Source organism: Micromys minutus (assembly GCF_963924665.1).
Source record: "Micromys minutus genome assembly, chromosome: 9".
Taxonomy (NCBI): Eukaryota; Metazoa; Chordata; class Mammalia; order Rodentia; family Muridae; genus Micromys; species Micromys minutus.
Genome location: NC_137978.1, coordinates 63,122,078 through 63,141,182, shown reverse-complemented (window position 1 = coordinate 63,141,182; position 19,105 = coordinate 63,122,078). Strand labels below are relative to the sequence as shown.

Genomic DNA, 19,105 nt, shown 5'->3' with positions numbered 1-19,105 from the left:
TCTACTCTCCTGCAGTTCCTGAGCCTCCATTCAGCTCCCTGCAAGCTTCACTAGTAAGAGCCAAGTGCTGGGACAGGAAAGTCCCCCTCCTCCCAGGCCAGCTACAGAGAGATGCTTTTGAGTGGACGGCTGGTCTGCAAGCAAGACTCTGGCTCTTGGTCCTTCTAGCTTGCTGGGAAATTTGTTCAGGGGTTCAAAGCCACCGCCACCACGTCCCAAATCAAGCACTCTCAGCTTCTGTGACCCAACAGAGAGCCGGATAAAACTGGTTCCCATAGGGCAGCCATGGCTTCCTGCCCTATCCCTATCTCCTGGCTGCCTGTCAGGAAAGAGTACGCCAGCCTCTTCCCAACCAGCAGCCAGACTGATGCGCCGGGACTTTTAAGCTGTTCCTAGCCCTTCCCTGAGCTGTCCTCACCTTGGGGTTCCATTTGGAGCACCCTGAATGGCCAAGCGGCCCTACAAGAACAAGTAAGGGCTGAGTTTTCAGCAGGCCTCCACCAAGCCCAGAAAGCCCCAGCCTTCAGCCAGCCCAGTTTTAGTTCTGCCCAACTGTCTTCCATGAATCCCGGCCTTCCATGTCACTCCCGGTCTGTAGGTCCCCACTGCAGGTATTTTTAGCTACAAAAGGAGGACCAAGGAGGAACGCTGTCTGGGACAGTAGTCACCTCATACCCACACTGCCCCTGCATTGTCCCATAATGCCGTGCACACTCGCACACATAGATACCCATGTGCACACAGCACCCTCGCCACCTTGGACACACAGACCGGGACACACACAAGAGCTCAGAACGGGGAAGCTTGGTTTCCTGACCCCATGACTTCTGAAACTTTCTCCCAAAACAACCCCAACCCCTTTGACTACCAGTCAAGGGCAAGGGCACTCCGGTAACCAGCCAGATGAGGACACACACTTGAGAAGTGACCCCCATGATGGGTGGCAGTGCCAGCAAGGTGACGCCATGTAAGAGGGTTTCCAGCAGAGGTCAGAGGCAGGATGTAAACTTGGCAGAGGTGAACTGTGAGGACACAGAGCCCCCTCTCCCAGACTTGGCCACCTGAGCTCTCGGAGTGGCCACGTCCTCTTTCCCGGGACAGATGACAATGAGCTGGTTGACAGGTCCCCGTGGCCCTGAAATGACATCACAGATGTCAGATAACCAGTGTACTGGCTTCAGCTAGGAAATCCTGTCCAAAGGACAGAACAGCGCCCCCGGAGGCCGAGTCCTTAGCTCAGCAAGGACACCCAAAGGCCACCTAGACATCTGTCTTCCTCCAGCCACTGGGCTTTGGGACGAGGCCAAACACGAAGAGGCCCAGGCCGTCTCTCGGGGAACCAATCAAAGGGAGCCTGCCTAGAAGGCATCCCAGGACTGTAAGGTGAACAGGAGGTCAAGGGTCACCATGTTGTAGGCTACAGGGCATCCCAGGCAGTGTGTGGAACATCAAGAAGGAAGCGGAGGTAAGGAGAGTAGAGATCGTGTGTCAGCGTCAGGATTGTGACCTGCAGGGACGGTTGGGGAGTGGAAACCATGCCATGAATGAAGAGACCGAGGCCATGCTGAGTAGGGGGAAGGGGAGAACCATAGTAGAGGCTCTGGCGAGTGTCGGCTGGAGGTCACAGTGAGTGTGGAATAGAGCCATGGTGACCGTGGGCACTGTAAGCATGGGTGGTGGTCATGGTGACCAAGATGTCCAGGGTGTTATTGCTCTTACCAGTCCTCACATGCCTGGACTCTTTGGTCTTTACTGGAAACGGTTTTAGGAGCCCTTCTCCTCATACTCAGCAAGAGCCTTTTTCAGCTCCAGGACAGCCAGCATAGACTAGGGAGACTGCAGACAGGGACCCCGCAGCCGGAGCTTCGGAGGCAGAGACAGAGCAGTACCTTTCCTGGGAACTCCACCCTTCAGCTTCTCCACTACCCTCCCCTCTAACCCCCCGGGGCACCTTCCCACCTGGTGCCAACACACCTGACCGAGTCATAGAGTATGTGTTCAAAGTATCGTGTTTTCTCACGATTTTTTTTCCAAACAAAGACAAATTCTGCGAGGGGCAGGTGTTTATTTGTTTTGCTTTTTTGCTTAGATTGTAATCCTGGTGATTATGAAACATCAAGAAGATCAACAAGGGTACTCTCCTTTCCTGGCTCTTTTAAACCAGTTCCTGGTCCTTTAGCGCCACCTGGTGGCCAGTAGTAGCAGAGGGCCTCCCGGATGTGCCTACCAGCACTCCTGTGGGAATTCCCTGAGCACAGCCAGTGGAAGTAGGGTGTGTGGCCTCGGAGTGACAAAGCAACTGCCCATGGACTGCAAGTGTGGCCACGAGAGAGCAGAGAGTCAGGGAGCAACCTGCTTCAAGGGAGGACTGAGGCTTCCTAGTCCCTGAGGTGGAGGAAGATCTCTAGGATAGGAATGACAGAGTCTGAGTCAGGTGTAAGTTTGGGTGTCTGGGATGCCCTGTCGGAGGCTCGGAGCACCCAGCTGCACCTCCTCCTCTGGATCACTTCAGCACAGAGCACAGTGGCAGGAGCTGTTTCACTTCTGAAGCACTGGGCAGGTCTCGAAAAGGCAGGCTGGGGGATGGGGGGCGCTGTCCAGCTTTGTTCTAATTTCAAGGGTAGAAGCCGACCAGGAGACTCTGGGTGTTTTAACACCATTCGCATGTTGGAATCTCCACGTTTGTATTTTCTAAAAACTCTAACCTGAGGCAGACACCAGAAAGAGGCAAACCCTGGGCCTGCACCCTCACCTTGGACCTCTTGGGATTGCAAGGAAGATTTATCAGGAAACTTCCAGAGGGAAATGTCCCGAAGTTAGGAAACCTAGCTTCTGGATGTTCCGGGACTGAGATATCTCCCTAGATACCTAATTAAGATCTGCCACCCTTAATACTTCCTGGGTTTGCAGTTGGAGTCTTGGTGCCAGCACATGGTGTGATCTCTTGGGACCCCTGGGGTTTGATCCCAGAGCCTCACCCGTGCTGAACAAATGCCACCCCTAAACCACAGTGCTAAGGCCCCTTTCCATTTTGAAGATAAGATCTTGCTACATTCCCCAGGCTGGACTTGAACTATGGGCCTCCTATCCTAGCCATCTGAGTGGCTTGGATTTTAGGCCTGTGCCACCGGGCCTAGCTGACATAGCAGTGTCTTGCTGAACACTGTTGACTGCAACTCATGAAAAGCCCTGAGTCTGGACTGAACCTGTACAAAGAACACCTTTGTCCCCGGGGCCAAGACTAGCAGCTGTGTCCTTAGAGACAGGAGTCTTGTGTCTTGCTGTGACTGCAGGTTCTGAGAGCCTGTGAAAACAAAGATAGCTCCCCAAAGGCCTGGAGAGGATCTCCTGTGCACTGTACCTTCTCTGGGATAGGAGGTGCTGTCCCTGGGACGTCAGGTGGGCTACGCCCCTGCTCGGCTCTGCCACACTCCTGGCAACACATCTCATGCTATGCCTTGGTCATCTTCCAATCTGGCACAGAGGGGGGTTCCTTCGGCGGGCTCCCCCTGCCTATGGGACCTTGGTTCGATTTGCAAATGTTCTTTTGTCCCTTCAGGCGCTGATGTGTCCCATCAGAAGAGACATGCTTCTGATTTCCTGCCTGTCCCTAGCTGCCTGTCCTTTGAGGCTCCTTGGGTGCTTGTAACCCCTAGATGGTTCCAGAAGTTTCCTCTGGCCTCCTCCTCCCCATCCACCAGCTCGGCCAACCTTTTGTGGCTTGTTCTCAGGTCTGCCCTGGGCCCGAGAGTCAAGGATCTGATTCTAACTTAGAGATAAGCTCGCTAAACAGATCATCTAGTGATATGTGGAATTCTCTAACTCCCTAGGTTTTATGTCTTCGGAATAATCAAAATCTCTGGACCACACACTTGGGAACTAAGAAGGTGGGCTTCCCCTAAGGGAAACCAGACGTCTGAAATGTCCCTAGTTTCATGTGGCCCTGAAGCTCTGAACACCCAGCTGTTCACAGATACATGTTTCCTTCTTGGCTGTCTCTTCCCTCACGTGATGGGAAGGGCTGGTGGCTCCAGATTTGAAGCACCAAAACCAGGAGAGACTCCTCTCCCTGGCACACAGAGCTTCCTTCTAGCATTGCCAGCAAGTCAGGGGTTCTAGCCCATTCACTACTATTGTGAAGAGCCCCCAGCCCATTGGGAGGAGAGGCTAAGCCTCAGGAGGCAAAAGTTCTCAGCCAAGGCCAATTTCTAGCTTCCATGTCTGCCTTTAAGGTTTTCCAAGAGGCCAAATGCAGAAGCCAAGGCCACACTATTCCCATGTGGTCTAGATTCCCTGGTCAAGGAGTCCCGACCCCTCACCTCAAATGCCCCTCTCCTCTAAAGTAATATGGCTTTAGAGTAAGTTCCCCCTGCACAGCTGACACCAAACCCCAGCTTCTGGCAATCACCAGGGGTGGGTGTGACAGGGCAGGAAGTCAAAGCCTCTCGATAGAAAGGGGCTCCTAGCATGCCATATCTCAACAGCAAGACACAGCAACCAGGCTAATTGGGGACACTGCACGCAGAGGATCCTTGCACACAGCCAGCATGCAGGCCACCCCAAACCTCAGCCCCAGCAGTGCTTCTCAGGAGAGTAGAGCGGGGAAATGGAGAGATGGCTAGTGTGGGTGTCTGTATATGAGAAGTTAAATCTAATGAAAACGTCATCTGGATGAACCAAGAAATCAGAAGCAGGGCCTTTATCCCTGTCAACAAGGATACAGTGAGGATTAAACCTACTCACGGCTGCCATTTTCTATTGACCTTGTTGCTATGGTGACAGCCTTTGAGCATCAACAACTCCGAAGAATTCCAAAAGGGCTCTCATTCACTGGGCTCCCTCTCCAGATAGCTCTGTCACACTGCTCACAAGTAGGGTGACCCCAAGACCAGGTTGGCCTGGGAGTGTCCCTGAGTCCAGGGTGGCCTGGTTTGGACAAGTTAAACAAGTGGTCACCCTTGCGTGGGTCACTCTTATGTGGCAGGTGCAGAGTGAAAGCGCAGCTGAGCTCAGACAGAAGAGGAAGAAGGGAAGGAGTGACCCAACAAGCCCTGGGACAGAGACACTGGACAGAGAGACACTACCATACCACAAAGACACTGCCACAGAGACACTACCACAGAGACACTGGACAGAAACACTACCACAGAGACACTGGACAGAGACACTACCACAGAGACACTGGACAGAGACACCGCCACAGAGACACTGGGCAGAAAGACACCACCACACCACAAAGACACTGCCACAGAGACACTACCACAGAGACACTGGACAGAGACACTGCCACAGAGACACCGCCACAGAGATACTGGGCAGAGACACTGGACAGAGACACTGCCACAGAGACACCGCCACAAAGATACTGGGCAGAGACACCGCCACACCACAAAGACACTGCCACAGAGACACTACCACAGAGACACTGGACAGAGACACTACCACAGAGACACTGGACAGAGACACTGCCACAGAGACACTGGACAGAGACACTGCCACAGAGACACTGGACAGAGACACTGGACAGAGACACTACCACAGAGACACTGGACAGAGACAATACCACAGAGACACTGGGCAGAGACACTGCCACAGAGACACTGCCACAGAGACACTGGACAGAGACACTGGACAGAGACACCGCCACAGAGACACTGGGCAGAGAGACACCACCACAGAGACACTGCCACAGAGACACTACCACAGAGACACTGCCACAGAGACACTACCACAGAGACACTGGACAGAGACACTGCCACAGAGACACTGGGCAGAGACACCACCACAGAGACACTGCCACAGAGACACTGCCACAGAGACACTACCACAGAGACACTGGACAGAGACACTGCCACAGAGACACTGCCACAGAGACACTGAACAGAGAGACACCACCACAGAGATACTGCCACAGAGACACTGTCACAGAGACACTGAACAGAGACACTGCCACAGAGACACTGAACAGAGAGACACCACCACAGAGACACTACCACAGAGACACTGGACAGAGACACCGCCACAGAGACACTTGGCAGAGACACCACCACAGAGACACTGCCACAGAGACACTACCACAGAGACACTGGACAGAGACACTGCCACAGAGACACTGAACAGAGAGACACCACCACAGAGACACTGCCACAGAGACACTGTCACAGAGAGACTGACACAGAGACATTGTCACTTGTCTCCTATTTGCCACAGTGCCAAGCATCTCTTCCTGTGGGGTCGGGTCAGTGGTTTCTCACTGGTGCACCTGTGCCATTGCTGTGGCAATTAAAGCTCTGGCCACATCACCAAAGCTGATGGCCCCCTCTTCCTTCCCTTCATCCTGTTCCTTCCCAGGGTCTGTCCCCCTAGCATGAAGTCACTGTCCCTCTACATCAAACCTGAGTCACCACTGTGTCCTTAAAGTTCCTGGGGAGATGGAGGGGAGCCAGGGGAAGCATCATGTTACAGATGAGGGAACCGAGGCAGAAGAACTCGTCCAGGGGACAAAGCAAGGAGCTGCAGCCACCCTGAGGCTGCTGCAGAGGCCGCTGTGGCTGAAAGTTACCCACCTGCCTCGGGCTTGCAGTCCCGCACCGTCTTCCCTCAGCCTTCAACACGAGCAGCCATGAGACCAGAATGAACGTCTGCTGACAGTTACACACCCTTAGCTCACCTCAGGCAGGAGTGCCAAGCGAGGAGGCCGGGTCTTAGGGTCACACGTGCCACAAAGGTCTTAGCGACACTTCCAAATCCCAGGTTCCACCAGTCTGCAAGCTCATCCTGTATAGAGATCTCCACATGCTTGCCTATGCAGGCGCTCGGCCTGCGGAGAGGGAGGCCTGGCTACACCTCCTAGTGCCTGGGCTAGGGCAGGATCTGAGTCCTTAGGCCTCCTGCTGCCCTAGTGTGGACCTCCTCTCCCCTCCCTCTGCTTGCCTGGGGGGTGTCCCAAGAGCACCTACCTGCCAGGCATCCTCCTAGTCTTCTCTATTCCCCCATTTCCTCCTCGTCCCCCTGCTCTCTCAGCTTCTCCCTACTCCCCCAGCTCCCTCCTCCCTCCTCCCCCTGGTACTTTCTCCTCCCCAACCTCCTCCCTAGTCCCCCTACTCTACTCCCCCAACTCCTTCCTACTCCCCCAGCTCCTCCCTACTCCCTCCTCCCCCACATCCTCCCTACTCCCCCAGCTCCTCCCTACTCCCCCTGCTCCTCCCTCTTCCCCTGCATCCTCCCTCCTCTCCTTACTCCCCCTGCTCCTCCCTACTCCCTCCTCCCCCTACTATTTCCTCCTCCCCAACTTCCTCCCCCTACTCTACTCCCCCAGCTCCTCCCTCCTCCCCACCTCCTTCTTAGTCCCCCTAGTCCCCCCTGCTCCTCCCTCCCCCCACCTTCTCCCTAGTCCCCCTCCTCCCTCAGGTCCTCCCTACTCTCCCCTGCTCTCCCAGCTCCTCCATACCTCCCCAGCTGCCCCCACACTCCTGCACCTGACCTTGGCCTTTCACCTTCCAGAACTATGCAGAATGCACCCCTGCCCATTGTAACCCCTGCCCTAGCCTGTGGTACTCAGGGACCGGGTGTGTACACCATGGACGTTGGTTGCTTCCAGTTCTGGAGACTGGAATGACAAAGTCAGAGTGACTTTGAGGTGGGCTTCTGGTGAGGCCTCTTTCTGCCTTGTGCAATCTCTGGCTGCCTTCTTGCTCGGACCGCATTCGGCTTCTCTCTGTGCTGAAGCCCTTCTGCACTGCCTGCCTATTGCATGGGGTCCTATGACCTCAGCTAGTAATGACCTCCTTAAGGACTTACTGGGGGCTTGACATGGGTATCTTTGGGGGAATACCATTCAGTTCATCATGGGGGGGGGGGCTTAGGCCCATGCTCTCCGCTTCCTCTGGTGACTCGGTACCAGAGCTGCCATAACCAGGATGCCCTTAGCCACCTGTGTCAAGTTCACCCAGCCCCCTCCGTGATGCCTCAAGGCAGCTGGCCGCCCCTTGGGAAGGCGGTTTCTGTCTCTAAGCACAGCCATGCGCCAGCCCCGGCTTCAGCTGTTCACAGTGGTGGGAGCCACCTTACCATGGTTCCGTTAGGGAGAACATCTTGATCAGCCGGATCAGCACTGAGGAAGGTGAATGGTTTCTCCAACGGTTGTCCTCAGCTCTGCTTCTACCTCTTAGCAGGCAGCCCAGGGCCTCCGGAGGGCTCAGCAGGAAGCCCTAAGATGGAGGTGTTTAAGATCCCAGCATCTGTTTCCTGGTGGTCTATGTGACCTTCCCAGATGTTCCTAATCCTGGGAGGGCCTGGGCTAGAGCAACTTACCAACTCCATACCTGCTTCACTGCCTCTCTTGTCCCTGCCTTCCTGGGGACACAGGCTCCCCTCCACCTCTTCACCAACCCAGAAACCACCCAAGTATGGGGGCGCCTAAAGATGGGGTGCCTCTGCCTGAGATTTTTCTCAAGCTAGGGCATCTCCCAGAGCCCAGAGGCAAATTGTGGCCAGGGACAAAGAAATGACCAGGAACCCCCACCCCCACCCCTGGCTATTTTCCTGGCTGTTACTTTTTGTCTCTGTGTCCCATTGTGACCTTGCATTTGATCAAGGGCTCTTCCTGAGTCCTTTTTCCTGCTCTCCTCAGGAGGACATGGCCCAGGCAGGGACAGCGAGTGACAAGTGCCCTGTGCATTTATAAACCCTCCTTTCAAAACACATTTTTTTCCTTCCCCTGTAGAAATCTCCTTTCCCGCTGATTCATTACGTGTCGGGAAGCCAACCATGACATGTTAAGAGCTGTCTTGATAGTATTTGATAGTACTAACAGCTCCCCATCCTGAAGGAGGAGGCTTTTCTCCCCCTTCCCCAGATGGAGGAGGGAGATGATCTGCATATTGGATGTACCAAGACACTAGGTAATTTGCATTAAGCGTCCAGAAATTCTCTGCTTGCAATCTGTCACCCTTCGCCGGGTTTCCTTTCGTACTTCCACAACATACAGAAGAAGGCAGGAGGCTAAGAGAAGATGGGGTCTGTGGCAGCTGGGCCGGAGAAGAAACGGGATGGTGGGGAACAGTCCGAAGATCGGGAAGATGCCACTTAGTCCACCCAACCCGAAGCTCCATGTAGGACTGACTCGGCTGGAAGCCAGCATTGGGGTAGCCCTGAGAACACTTATCCCCCTAGAAAATCAAATTTATGTGAGCTGGGGGGTTCCCCAGCACGTGGCTTGGCTTTGCAACTGGTGTCTGCTTAAGGTTTCCTTTCTGGATGCTCTGCCAACACAAGGCCCTCCTTCTTGGACTTGAACTCCTTGCCAGATCAGAGTCAGGACAGAGCTCTGTGTTCCATCTTGGTGGCATTTAGGGGCACGAGTTTGCATGCGCGTGCACACAAACACACACACACACATGCACACTGTGGGAGCTTTAAAACATACCTGCAACACTGCAGCCCCACAATATCAACAAGCTCTTGCTGCAGTGGAGGGAACACACAGCTGGGATCTGCTGTTTCACATTCCGGGGAGCAGAAGGGGAGTCTCCATGGTTCCCTCCCGCTCCTGCAGATGACACATCATCTCCCCTCGCTGAGCCTGTTTTCTCATCCATGAAATGAATCTGGAGAGGTAAGTGGCCTGGCCCATGCCCAGGACCCTGCTGCTGCTGTCCAGCCTGTATGCTGGGACTCTAGACAGAGCGTGATTTGAAAAGAAGGTTCAAATGTGTGGTGATTGATGCCCAGCAACCTTGGCCCGGGCCAAGCTTTCCGGCTCTTGCAAAAATCCTGTCAACACAATGTTCAGAAAGAACAAACCCAAACTGGTTTAATTAGCAAGATCTAAGGCCTCTTGGATCTGTGGGGAGTCCCATTCCCACTAGAACACAGACACACACACACAGAGGGGGCCCAAGAACAACAAGCCCCCTTTCCCTGCAGAAGAACGGACTATAAACACCACCATCTCGATGCATAGGGCCCTCCCCATAAAGCTCAGAACAGGCAGGAACATCTTCAAAGCTACACATACCGGCAGACTACCAGCAGAGGCCACCTACGAGATGCTGGAACTCACTGGAGACATCAGAAGCTTACGGAGTCAAGCCCCTGAAAACACACTGAGGACTAGAGGACAAGGAAGTTGAGCAATCAGTCACCTGGTCAGTGTCACAAGAGGAAACCAGCCTGGAAAGAGACACCCACTCCTTCCCCCGAAACCCCAGCACAGTGACGAGGAAAAGCGGCTTGAGGTGGACAGCCACCTTTGGGGTCTGCACCGGGTTTGGCAGCCTGAGCTTCCTTTCAGACATGGACCTCTGAGCCTCAGCTACCACTACCTGCTTTGCTCATGTCAGGACTCATGTTAATGGGTCCCCACCATTAACAGATATGACAACCCCGTTCTCTGCTCCGTTTTTATGAAGGCGCACAGACAGGACTTCTAGCTGCCCACTGGTGAGGCACACTCCGGTCTGCTCTCATTTTAACTTCACAGATGGGGAAGCAGGTTTGGAAAGCCAAACTAAGGCGCCTCGAACTCACGCAGCACGGCTCCACCTTGGCCTCAAACCCAGGTGTGACCCTGGCCCAGCTTCTTCCTCTCTTGCAGATTAGATGTGCCCCATGGCTGCATTCAGGAGCCCTGCGGGTATCTCTGTGCTTGATACCCACCTACCTCCCTTTTCCACCAGCCTTGTCCTGCCAGGCAGGTGGAAACCTCTCATTCTGGGCTTTTCATCCCAACTCCAGAGACTGCAGACAGCCAAGGATGAGTCAAAGCCCAGGGCAGCTGGAAAGACAATGGTCGTCAATGGGAACCGGGATGGAGTTCTCTAGATTCCCTTTGGAGTAGAAAAAAGTGAAAAGAGTAGGAAGCTGGGGTCTCCGTTTGGAGAGAGCCCCCTCCACACGCATTCTTGGGGTCTTCCTGCTCACTGAACCCTCCCACTTCACACCCTGTGAGCCGGCAAAGCCTTACAGTCTGCAGGCACATGACAGCACCCCAAACCCTGTCTACTTCCCCGTCCTTACTTTATTCCTCCTCTTGGGAACCCCCTAAAGAGCCATCTAAGGACCTTTGACTTTGGGAAAACAAAAGTAGTTACGATCCTTTTTGGGGGTCAAGCCACCCTTCACAAGGGTTACACATCAGATATCCTGCAAATCAGATCTGTATATTATGAATCAGAACGGTGGCAAAATTATAGTTTGGAAGTAGCAATAAAAATAATTTTATGGTGGGGGGGGGGTCACCACAACTTGAGGAACTGTATTAAAGGGCATTAGGAAGGTTGAGAACCACTTCTGTAGGCGAACTATTCCCCAGTTCAGCAAAGGAGGAAAACACAGGGTCTCAGAGCTCCTGATGAGACTCTGGTGGCTAGCTTGGCCTCCCAAATCAATACAGAACCAACCTCCCAGCAGGCTGAGCTTTCAGAGGGCCAGGACAGGCCCATCACTAGCAGTTCCTGACTCTCTCTCTCTCCATCTCTCTCTCTCTCTCCCTCCCTCCCTCCCTCCCTCCCTCCCTCCCTCCCTCCCTCCCTCTCTCTCTCTCTCTCTCTCTCTCTCTCTCCCTCTCTCTCTCTCTCTCTCTCCAGTCCATGGCATCAAATGGACCTGCAGCAATGGGAACAGCAGCTCAGGCTTCTCTGTGGAACAGCTGGTGCAACAGATCCTCGACAGCCACCAGACCAAGCCCCAGCCACGGACCCACAACTGCCTCTGCACCGGCAGCCTGGGTGAGCTGGGGCCCCTGGGGGGCATGTGGCACTGGAGCCTGGTGGTAGGCTCTGATGTCCTGTCCTGGAAAGGGGTAAGGTCTCCAGAAGCCAGGTGGCACTAGGCACTGGGGGCTGGGAGGAACGGCAGGGTACTGCTCTTCAGTCAGTGAGCAAAGGATCAAGCGGAGGCTCGGGGGACAGATGGGACTGAGCCGTCCTGTCCTGTGAGCGAAGAGGCCTGAGCTGAGGATCCTAGAGAACAGGTAGTGTACAGGGCACCCTCCCATCATATCCAGAAAAGGAAAGAGATGAGGAATCAGTCTATCTAACAGCAACTGAGAGAGGCAGCCAGTAGGCCCTTGGCCCTGGTCTAACCTGCAAAATCACCTTCACGGCTTGCTTTGGGCAAGAGAGGGCAGTCTCCAGTGAGGCTCTCTAGTGAGGCTGTGGGGATATGGGGACAGGAGTGGCACACAGATGTCTGGAAGAGTCGAGATGTTTGGTGTCCAGGGTCTCCACACACTAGGTGCCCGTGGGAAGCCTCAGCAGGAGGCTTGGGGCTCCTGCTCTGAGGTGTCTCAGCATCTGTCCTGAGACAGTGAGACCGTTTAAGCTATGCCTATCTTTCACCGGTGTCCTTCAGGGAGGGGCGGTATCTCACACTGCACTGTAATGCCTCCCTCTGCCTTTCTGATCGTGGTGTTTGCTTTGTGAGATATGACCCTCCACTACCCTGACTGCCTTCATTAGAGACGGCCATCAATCCACTGGGTCACTGTTCTGTGGAAGAATGACGCCGGTCTGATGGCATGGAAGCAGTGACCCTCGAAGACATGAAAGTCCAAAGAGTTAAGGACAGAGTCTAGAATGTTCTTCGATCCTAGGGCCCGGGAGCTGTCCTGGAGAGGGACATTCTTCACCGTCCCAGGCCAGCTCTGCCTCCTTGTCCCCAGAACAAAGTTCCTGGAGGGCACAGGTTTCCTGAAACATTACACAGCCACAATGTCTGGTGTGAGGAGCTGGGTTAGGGTGGAGTCACAGCCGCAATGTCTGGGGCGACCCTTCTGAGTCAGAAAGAGTCATTCCAGATGAGCAAGGTTTGGTTTTGATGGTGAAGAGGACTTTCTTGAAAACACACACACACACACACATACACACCACATCACACACATACTTACACACCACATCACACACATACTTACACACCACAGGAACATACACACCAGACACACACCATACATATACACACATATACACTTACATACCACACACACACTTACACATACCACACTTACACCACAAACACATACATACACACCACACACACACCACACATACACACATACTTACACACCACATACACACACCACAAGCACACACACACATACATATGATACACATACACACATATACTTACATACCACACACACATACATACCACACATACACAACATACATACATGCATATACACACACATACACACCACACACATACCACACAACATACACATACACATACATACAACAAACATACATACACACATATATGTATATACATACACACCACACACATACATACCACACACATATATACACCACACACACACATACACACATACACATATACACAACACACACATACATACCACACACATATATACACCACACACACACATACCACACACATACACATATACACAACACACACATACACACCACACACATACATACACATACATACAACACACATACATACACACATATATGTATATACATACACACCACACACACATACATACCACACACATACACATATACACACCACACACACACATACCACACACATACACATATACACCACACACATACATACACATACACACCACACACACATACACACCACACACATATACACACCACACACATACCACAAACACACCAGGGCTTCGTGCACATCCTACTGATTTTGAAACAAAGAAACAAACAGAAACAACAACAGGATTAAAAGGTTTTAGGATTGTCATTAGGATGGTCACAGATGCATGGCAGAGCCTCCGGCCTGGAAGTAATCACAGGGGCACAGGGACTTCGCCCTGCCTAGGGTCTGGATGGGGACTTTGTAACTGGATGGGTTCTAACTGCTTGGGAGAAGAATTAGCCAAAATCCCAGCTCTGACCTCGTGTGTGTGTGTGTGTGTGTGTGTGTGTGTGTGTGTGTGTGTACATGTGTGCATGTGTGTGCTGTGTTCCCATCTCCACAGGAGCGGGCAGCAGCGTGCATCATAAGTGTAACAGTGCCAAACACCGCATCATCTCACCAAAGGTGGAGCCTCGGACCGGGGGCTACGGAGGCCACGCGGAGGTTCAACACAATGACGTGTCAGAGGGCAAGCACGAACCCAGCCACGGCAGGAGCACAAGCCGGGAAAAGAGGAATGGCAAGGTGGCCAAGCCAGCACTGCTGCACCAGAACAGCACGGAGGTTTCCTCCACCAACCAGGTGGAGGTCCCCGACACTACCCAGAGCTCCCCCGTGTCCATCAGCAGCGGGCTCAACAGCGACCCAGACATGGTAGACAGCCCGGTTGTCACAGGTGTGTCCAGCATGGCGGTGGCCTCTGTGATGGGGGGACTGTCCCAAAGTGCCACAGTGTTCATGTCAGAGGTCACTAATGAGACCGTGTACACCATGTCCCCCACCGCTGGCCCCAACCACCACCTCCTCTCGCCTGATGCCTCTCAGGGCCTTGTACTGGCTGTAAGTTCTGACGGCCACAAGTTTGCCTTCCCCACCACGGGCAGCTCAGATAGCCTGTCCATGCTGCCTACCAATGTGTCTGAAGAGCTGGTCCTCTCCACCACCCTCGACGGTGGCCGGAAGATTCCAGAAACCGCCATGAACTTTGACCCCGACTGTTTCCTCAATAACCCAAAGCAGGGCCAGACGTACGGGGGTGGGGGCCTGAAAGCTGAGATGGTGAGCACCAACATCCGGCACTCGCCGCCTGCAGAGAGGAGCTTTGGCTTCACCAGCGTCCTCACCAAGGAGATCAAGACCGAAGACACCTCCTTTGAGCAGCAGATGGCCAAAGAGGCGGCTTACTCCTCCTCAGCGGCAGCTGCCGCGTCTAGCTCCCTTACCCTGACCGCGGGATCTAGCCTCCTGCCGTCCGGCGGTGGCCTAAGTCCCAGCACCACCCTTGAGCAGATGGACTTCAGTGCTATTGACTCTAACAAGGACTACGCGTCCAGCTTCAGCCAGACAGGCCATAGTCCCCACATCCACCAGACCCCCTCCCCCAGCTTCTTCCTGCAGGATGCCAGCAAGCCCCTCCCCCTTGAGCAGAATACCCACAGCAGCCTAAGCGAGTCAGGGGCCGCCTTTGTGATGCCCACGGTCAAAACGGAGGCCTCATCCCAAACCAGCTCTTGCAGCGGCCACGTGGAAACGCGGATAGAGTCTGCTTCCTCCCTGCACCTCATGCAGTTCCAGGCCAACTTCCAGGCCATGGCAGCAGAAGGGGAGGTTACCATGGAGACCTCACAGGCAGCTGAAGGGAATGAGGTCCTCCTCAAGTCTGGGGAGCTGCAGGCCTGTGGCTCTGAGCACTACATGCAACCAGAGACCAACGGGGTGATCCGCAGCGCAGGTGGCGTACCCCTTCTCCCGAGCAACGTGGTGCAGGGACTCTACCCGGTGGCCCAGCCCAGCCTGGGTAACACCTCTAACATGGAGCTCAGCCTGGACCACTTTGATATTTCTTTCAGCAATCAGTTCTCAGACCTGATCAATGACTTCATCTCTGTGGAGGGGGGCAGTGGTACGATCTACGGGCACCAGCTGGTGTCAGGGGACAGCGCTGCACTCTCACAGTCGGAAGATGGGGCACGGGCACCCTTCACCCAGGCGGAGATGTGCATTCCCTGCTGCAGCCCCCAGCAGGGCAGCCTGCAGCTGAGCAGCGCTGAGGGCGGGCCCAGCACCATGGCCTACATGCATGTTGCCGAGGTGGTCTCGGCCGCCTCGGCCCAGGGCACCCTGGGTATGCTGCAGCAAAGCGGACGAGTGTTCATGGTGACTGACTATTCCCCAGAGTGGTCTTACCCAGAGGTAAGCTGCAGATGCCACTCCATGCCACCGTCCTACCACCCCCCTCACCTGGGCCATTGTGCAACCTGGAAAGCTTGTTTGCATGTGGCCATTCTTTGGATGGAGCTCTGACCGGAAACACAAAGCTGTTCCCTCCCATGGTGGCTCTCAGACTTCACTGTAGCCGGTAGCTTTGCAGTCAGGGTTATCCCTGGAGGCAAGCCGCCCTTCCCGGCGCCCATCAGAACAGTGTGCGTTCCTCCTTTTCTTTCTATTTCCCTTTCCTCCCTTCCACTCCCCTCCCTTCTTTGGGGGATGGAGGGGTGTCTCGGTGCTGTTTTTAAAGTATCCAGACATCAAAACCAGAGTCACGGGGTTATCGGTCCCGGTAAGCTCAAACTTGACCTCACTAACGCAAACGGGCAGTGTTCCCATCCACACTGAAAGGGAGGGTGCAACTTTGGAACACTCAGCCATCTACAGAATCAGAAGCATGGCATGTGACCCAGGATCTAGCCTGTGCTCCTGTCACCATGGGCTGTCACCTTTAAGACTACCGCTCCAACAGGATCGTAGGAAGACCCAGGTCTTGCCTGGTTGGGGCGGGGATGCAATCAAATAGGATGGGCTGGGAAGGAGGCAGTGTGGTTTCAGGTCTCCTGAACACCTTGTTTGCATGCATGCGACAAAGCTTGAACTCTCCCTGGCTTCACCAGTGCATCCTCTTGGGCCCAAATCAGATACTATCTCCCCCCCGGGGGGGCTGGCTATGCATAATTCTTGGTCCCCTGGCCACGTACGTCATCTAGACAACAGGAAGGGAATAGGCTCATAGTTCTTCATCCCTCTGGAAAAGCCAACCTAAGATGATCTATGTACAAATAGCCCAGGTCATTAAAGTCTCAGAGTAGCACAAGCCGCAGCCCTGCACCAGCAGCCCGGCAGCCTGGCAGCTTCATAGGCAGAGCAGCTGTTGCCCGTATGGTCTTGTGCGCGTCCATGGGACACTGTTGGAAGTGGTGAGAACATCGCTGTAGGTAAACGTCCAGGAGCATGGTGCTGGAGCTGGAACTGGACAGGCTGGTATGAATCCTGGCTCCACCCTTAGACGCCAGTGACCTTGGACAAGTTGCCATCTTCCCTGTCTCTAAAATAGCAACTGTGGAGAGGCTTGAGAGAGAGAGAGAGAGAGAGAGAGAGAGAGAGAGAGAGAGAGAGTTGGCTCAGCCATTGGGAGCATTGGCTGCTCTTCCAGAGGGCCCAGGGTTCAATTCCCAGCACCTACACAGAAGCTAAGGACCATAACTCTAGACCCAGGAGATCTGAGCACCCTCTTCTGGCCCCTTCAGGCACCAGACATGCGCAAACACCATGCAAGCTAAACACCCATACACATAAAAACTTTTTTTAATCAAAACAGCAAAGGGACCCTGGAGTCTCTGAGGATTAAGTGCCTAGGCAGAGCCAGCCTTGTCCACCTCCACTCTGGCACACCCCAACCCCCTGGTAGGAACCCAGAAAAACCCCCACTGGGCTTCCTCTTGGTATGGCTCAGCTGTCCCCCAAACTCTCCTGAGCATACATCCTTCTACCCCCTGCTATGCTCGCCAGAGGCCCACTGGGTAGCCTCCTCCAGGGGGCATAGAAAACCTGCTAAAGCAGGAAGGAAGGAAGATGAGACCACTATGTATTCTGGGAAGGTCATATCAGCCTTGTGACCTGACTCAGATCTGACTCTCTGGGGCTCTGTTCCCTTTATCAAGACACAGAAGAGAGGGGTAAACTTGAGATCTCCATGTCTTAGGACTTTGGAGGTGCCATCCTCAGGAAAGCTGCCTACAATGCCTGCTACAGCCACGTTCTATAACACCTAGGAGGTGGGATCGTCTTGTGCCCAGGCGAGCAAGCGCACAAGCCAGCTCTCTAGCCTCTGCCAAAAGGAGGACTTCAGAGTCTCTGTTCTTCACCAGCCTATGCAGCCTTCGGCCGTATCCTGGAGACTGTCAATTCCGCAGCTCTCCACCAGAGGGCAGCCCAGGATGGCATATGCAATAGTCAGGCGTGTCCAACCCAGGTTTTCCAGAAACCCCGGCACTCTGAAATGGAAGCAGAGCAAAGTCAATTTAATTGGAGGGGGGGGGAAACCATTTTGGTGTCCAACGTGGTGAAGCCTCCAAGGTGGCTTTCTCTTTACCAGGCCCTCCTACTCAGGAAAATAGTGGGGTCATCCTGCTCTGCAAAAGGCAAACCTTATCTGCTGGCATTTGCACCCCCTCCCAGCCCCTTGTTGGCATGACTGCCCGGTATCCTGCCTTCTGTCCCTGCCAGCTGATAACGGCGCATGTGCGAGCCGACTTCACCAGGAGCCTGGTTTGAAGTGGGCTCTGGCAAGTTCAGGAAGAAGCCCTGCAGCTTTAAGTCAGGTTATGTGGGCACTGGTATGCCACCCTCACCAGCTGTAAACTTCAATGTCCCCTACCATGCCATGCCTGCCCTGTTGGCCCTTCTCTGAGTATGCTACCCTTTGACCTCTGCTCCCATGACTCCTTCACACCTACCCACCAGGTGACCTCTCAACTGGTCCCTAACACACACACACACATACACATATACACACACACATATACACACTCACACATATATACATACATACACACACACAGACACATACACACACGCATACACATGCACACACACACATATATACATACAGACACATACACACAAATACACATGCACACTCACATACATACACACACTCACACATACATACATACACACAGACACACACATGCATACTCATGCACACACACATACATACACATACATACATGCACACACAAACACATATGCGTGCAAACACAAGCACAATGTATTCATACTATGTGACCACACCCAGAATACATTGTAGTACACACTCTACCACGCTACACACATAACACACGGCACAGACACCACACCACATACATAGAACACACACCAATGCTCTCTGTGCCTCAGCATCTGCCCAGGGTCCACGGGAATTCAAGACCCTTCATCTCAGGACTCACAGGACATAGACCTCAGATGGCACCACTGCCTCTCCCCGCCTCTCCCCTGCATCATCTCCCACCACGGGCTCCCGCTGCACCAGGCAGAATTAGGGCTGTCAGACATGCACGCTTCACAAACAACTCAGCGCAGCCAGGCGGAGTGGTTGCCATGGGAACCGTCCCTGGAACTGATAAATTCTGAGGCATCCTGCGGCAGTTGCCATGGAGAAGGTCTTGATGTTCTCCAGTCTCCGCAGCTCTTTGTCCTCTCC

At 53.9% G+C, this 19,105-nt stretch overlaps 1 protein-coding gene across 8 annotated transcripts in view; it reads left to right on the top strand.

Annotated features, from left to right (window-relative positions):
• Positions 1-19,105, top strand: part of CAMTA1 (calmodulin binding transcription activator 1) — a 773,163-nt gene that overhangs the window by 673,687 nt on the left and 80,371 nt on the right. For all 8 annotated transcript variants that reach the window (XM_080921358.1, XM_080921354.1, XM_080921355.1 and 5 more), the window contains 2 exons: positions 11,589-11,729; positions 13,973-15,822. In XM_080921358.1, coding sequence (XP_080777484.1) covers positions 11,589-11,729; positions 13,973-15,822 — 1,991 coding nt within the window. The remainder of the gene's footprint in view (positions 1-11,588; positions 11,730-13,972; positions 15,823-19,105) is intronic.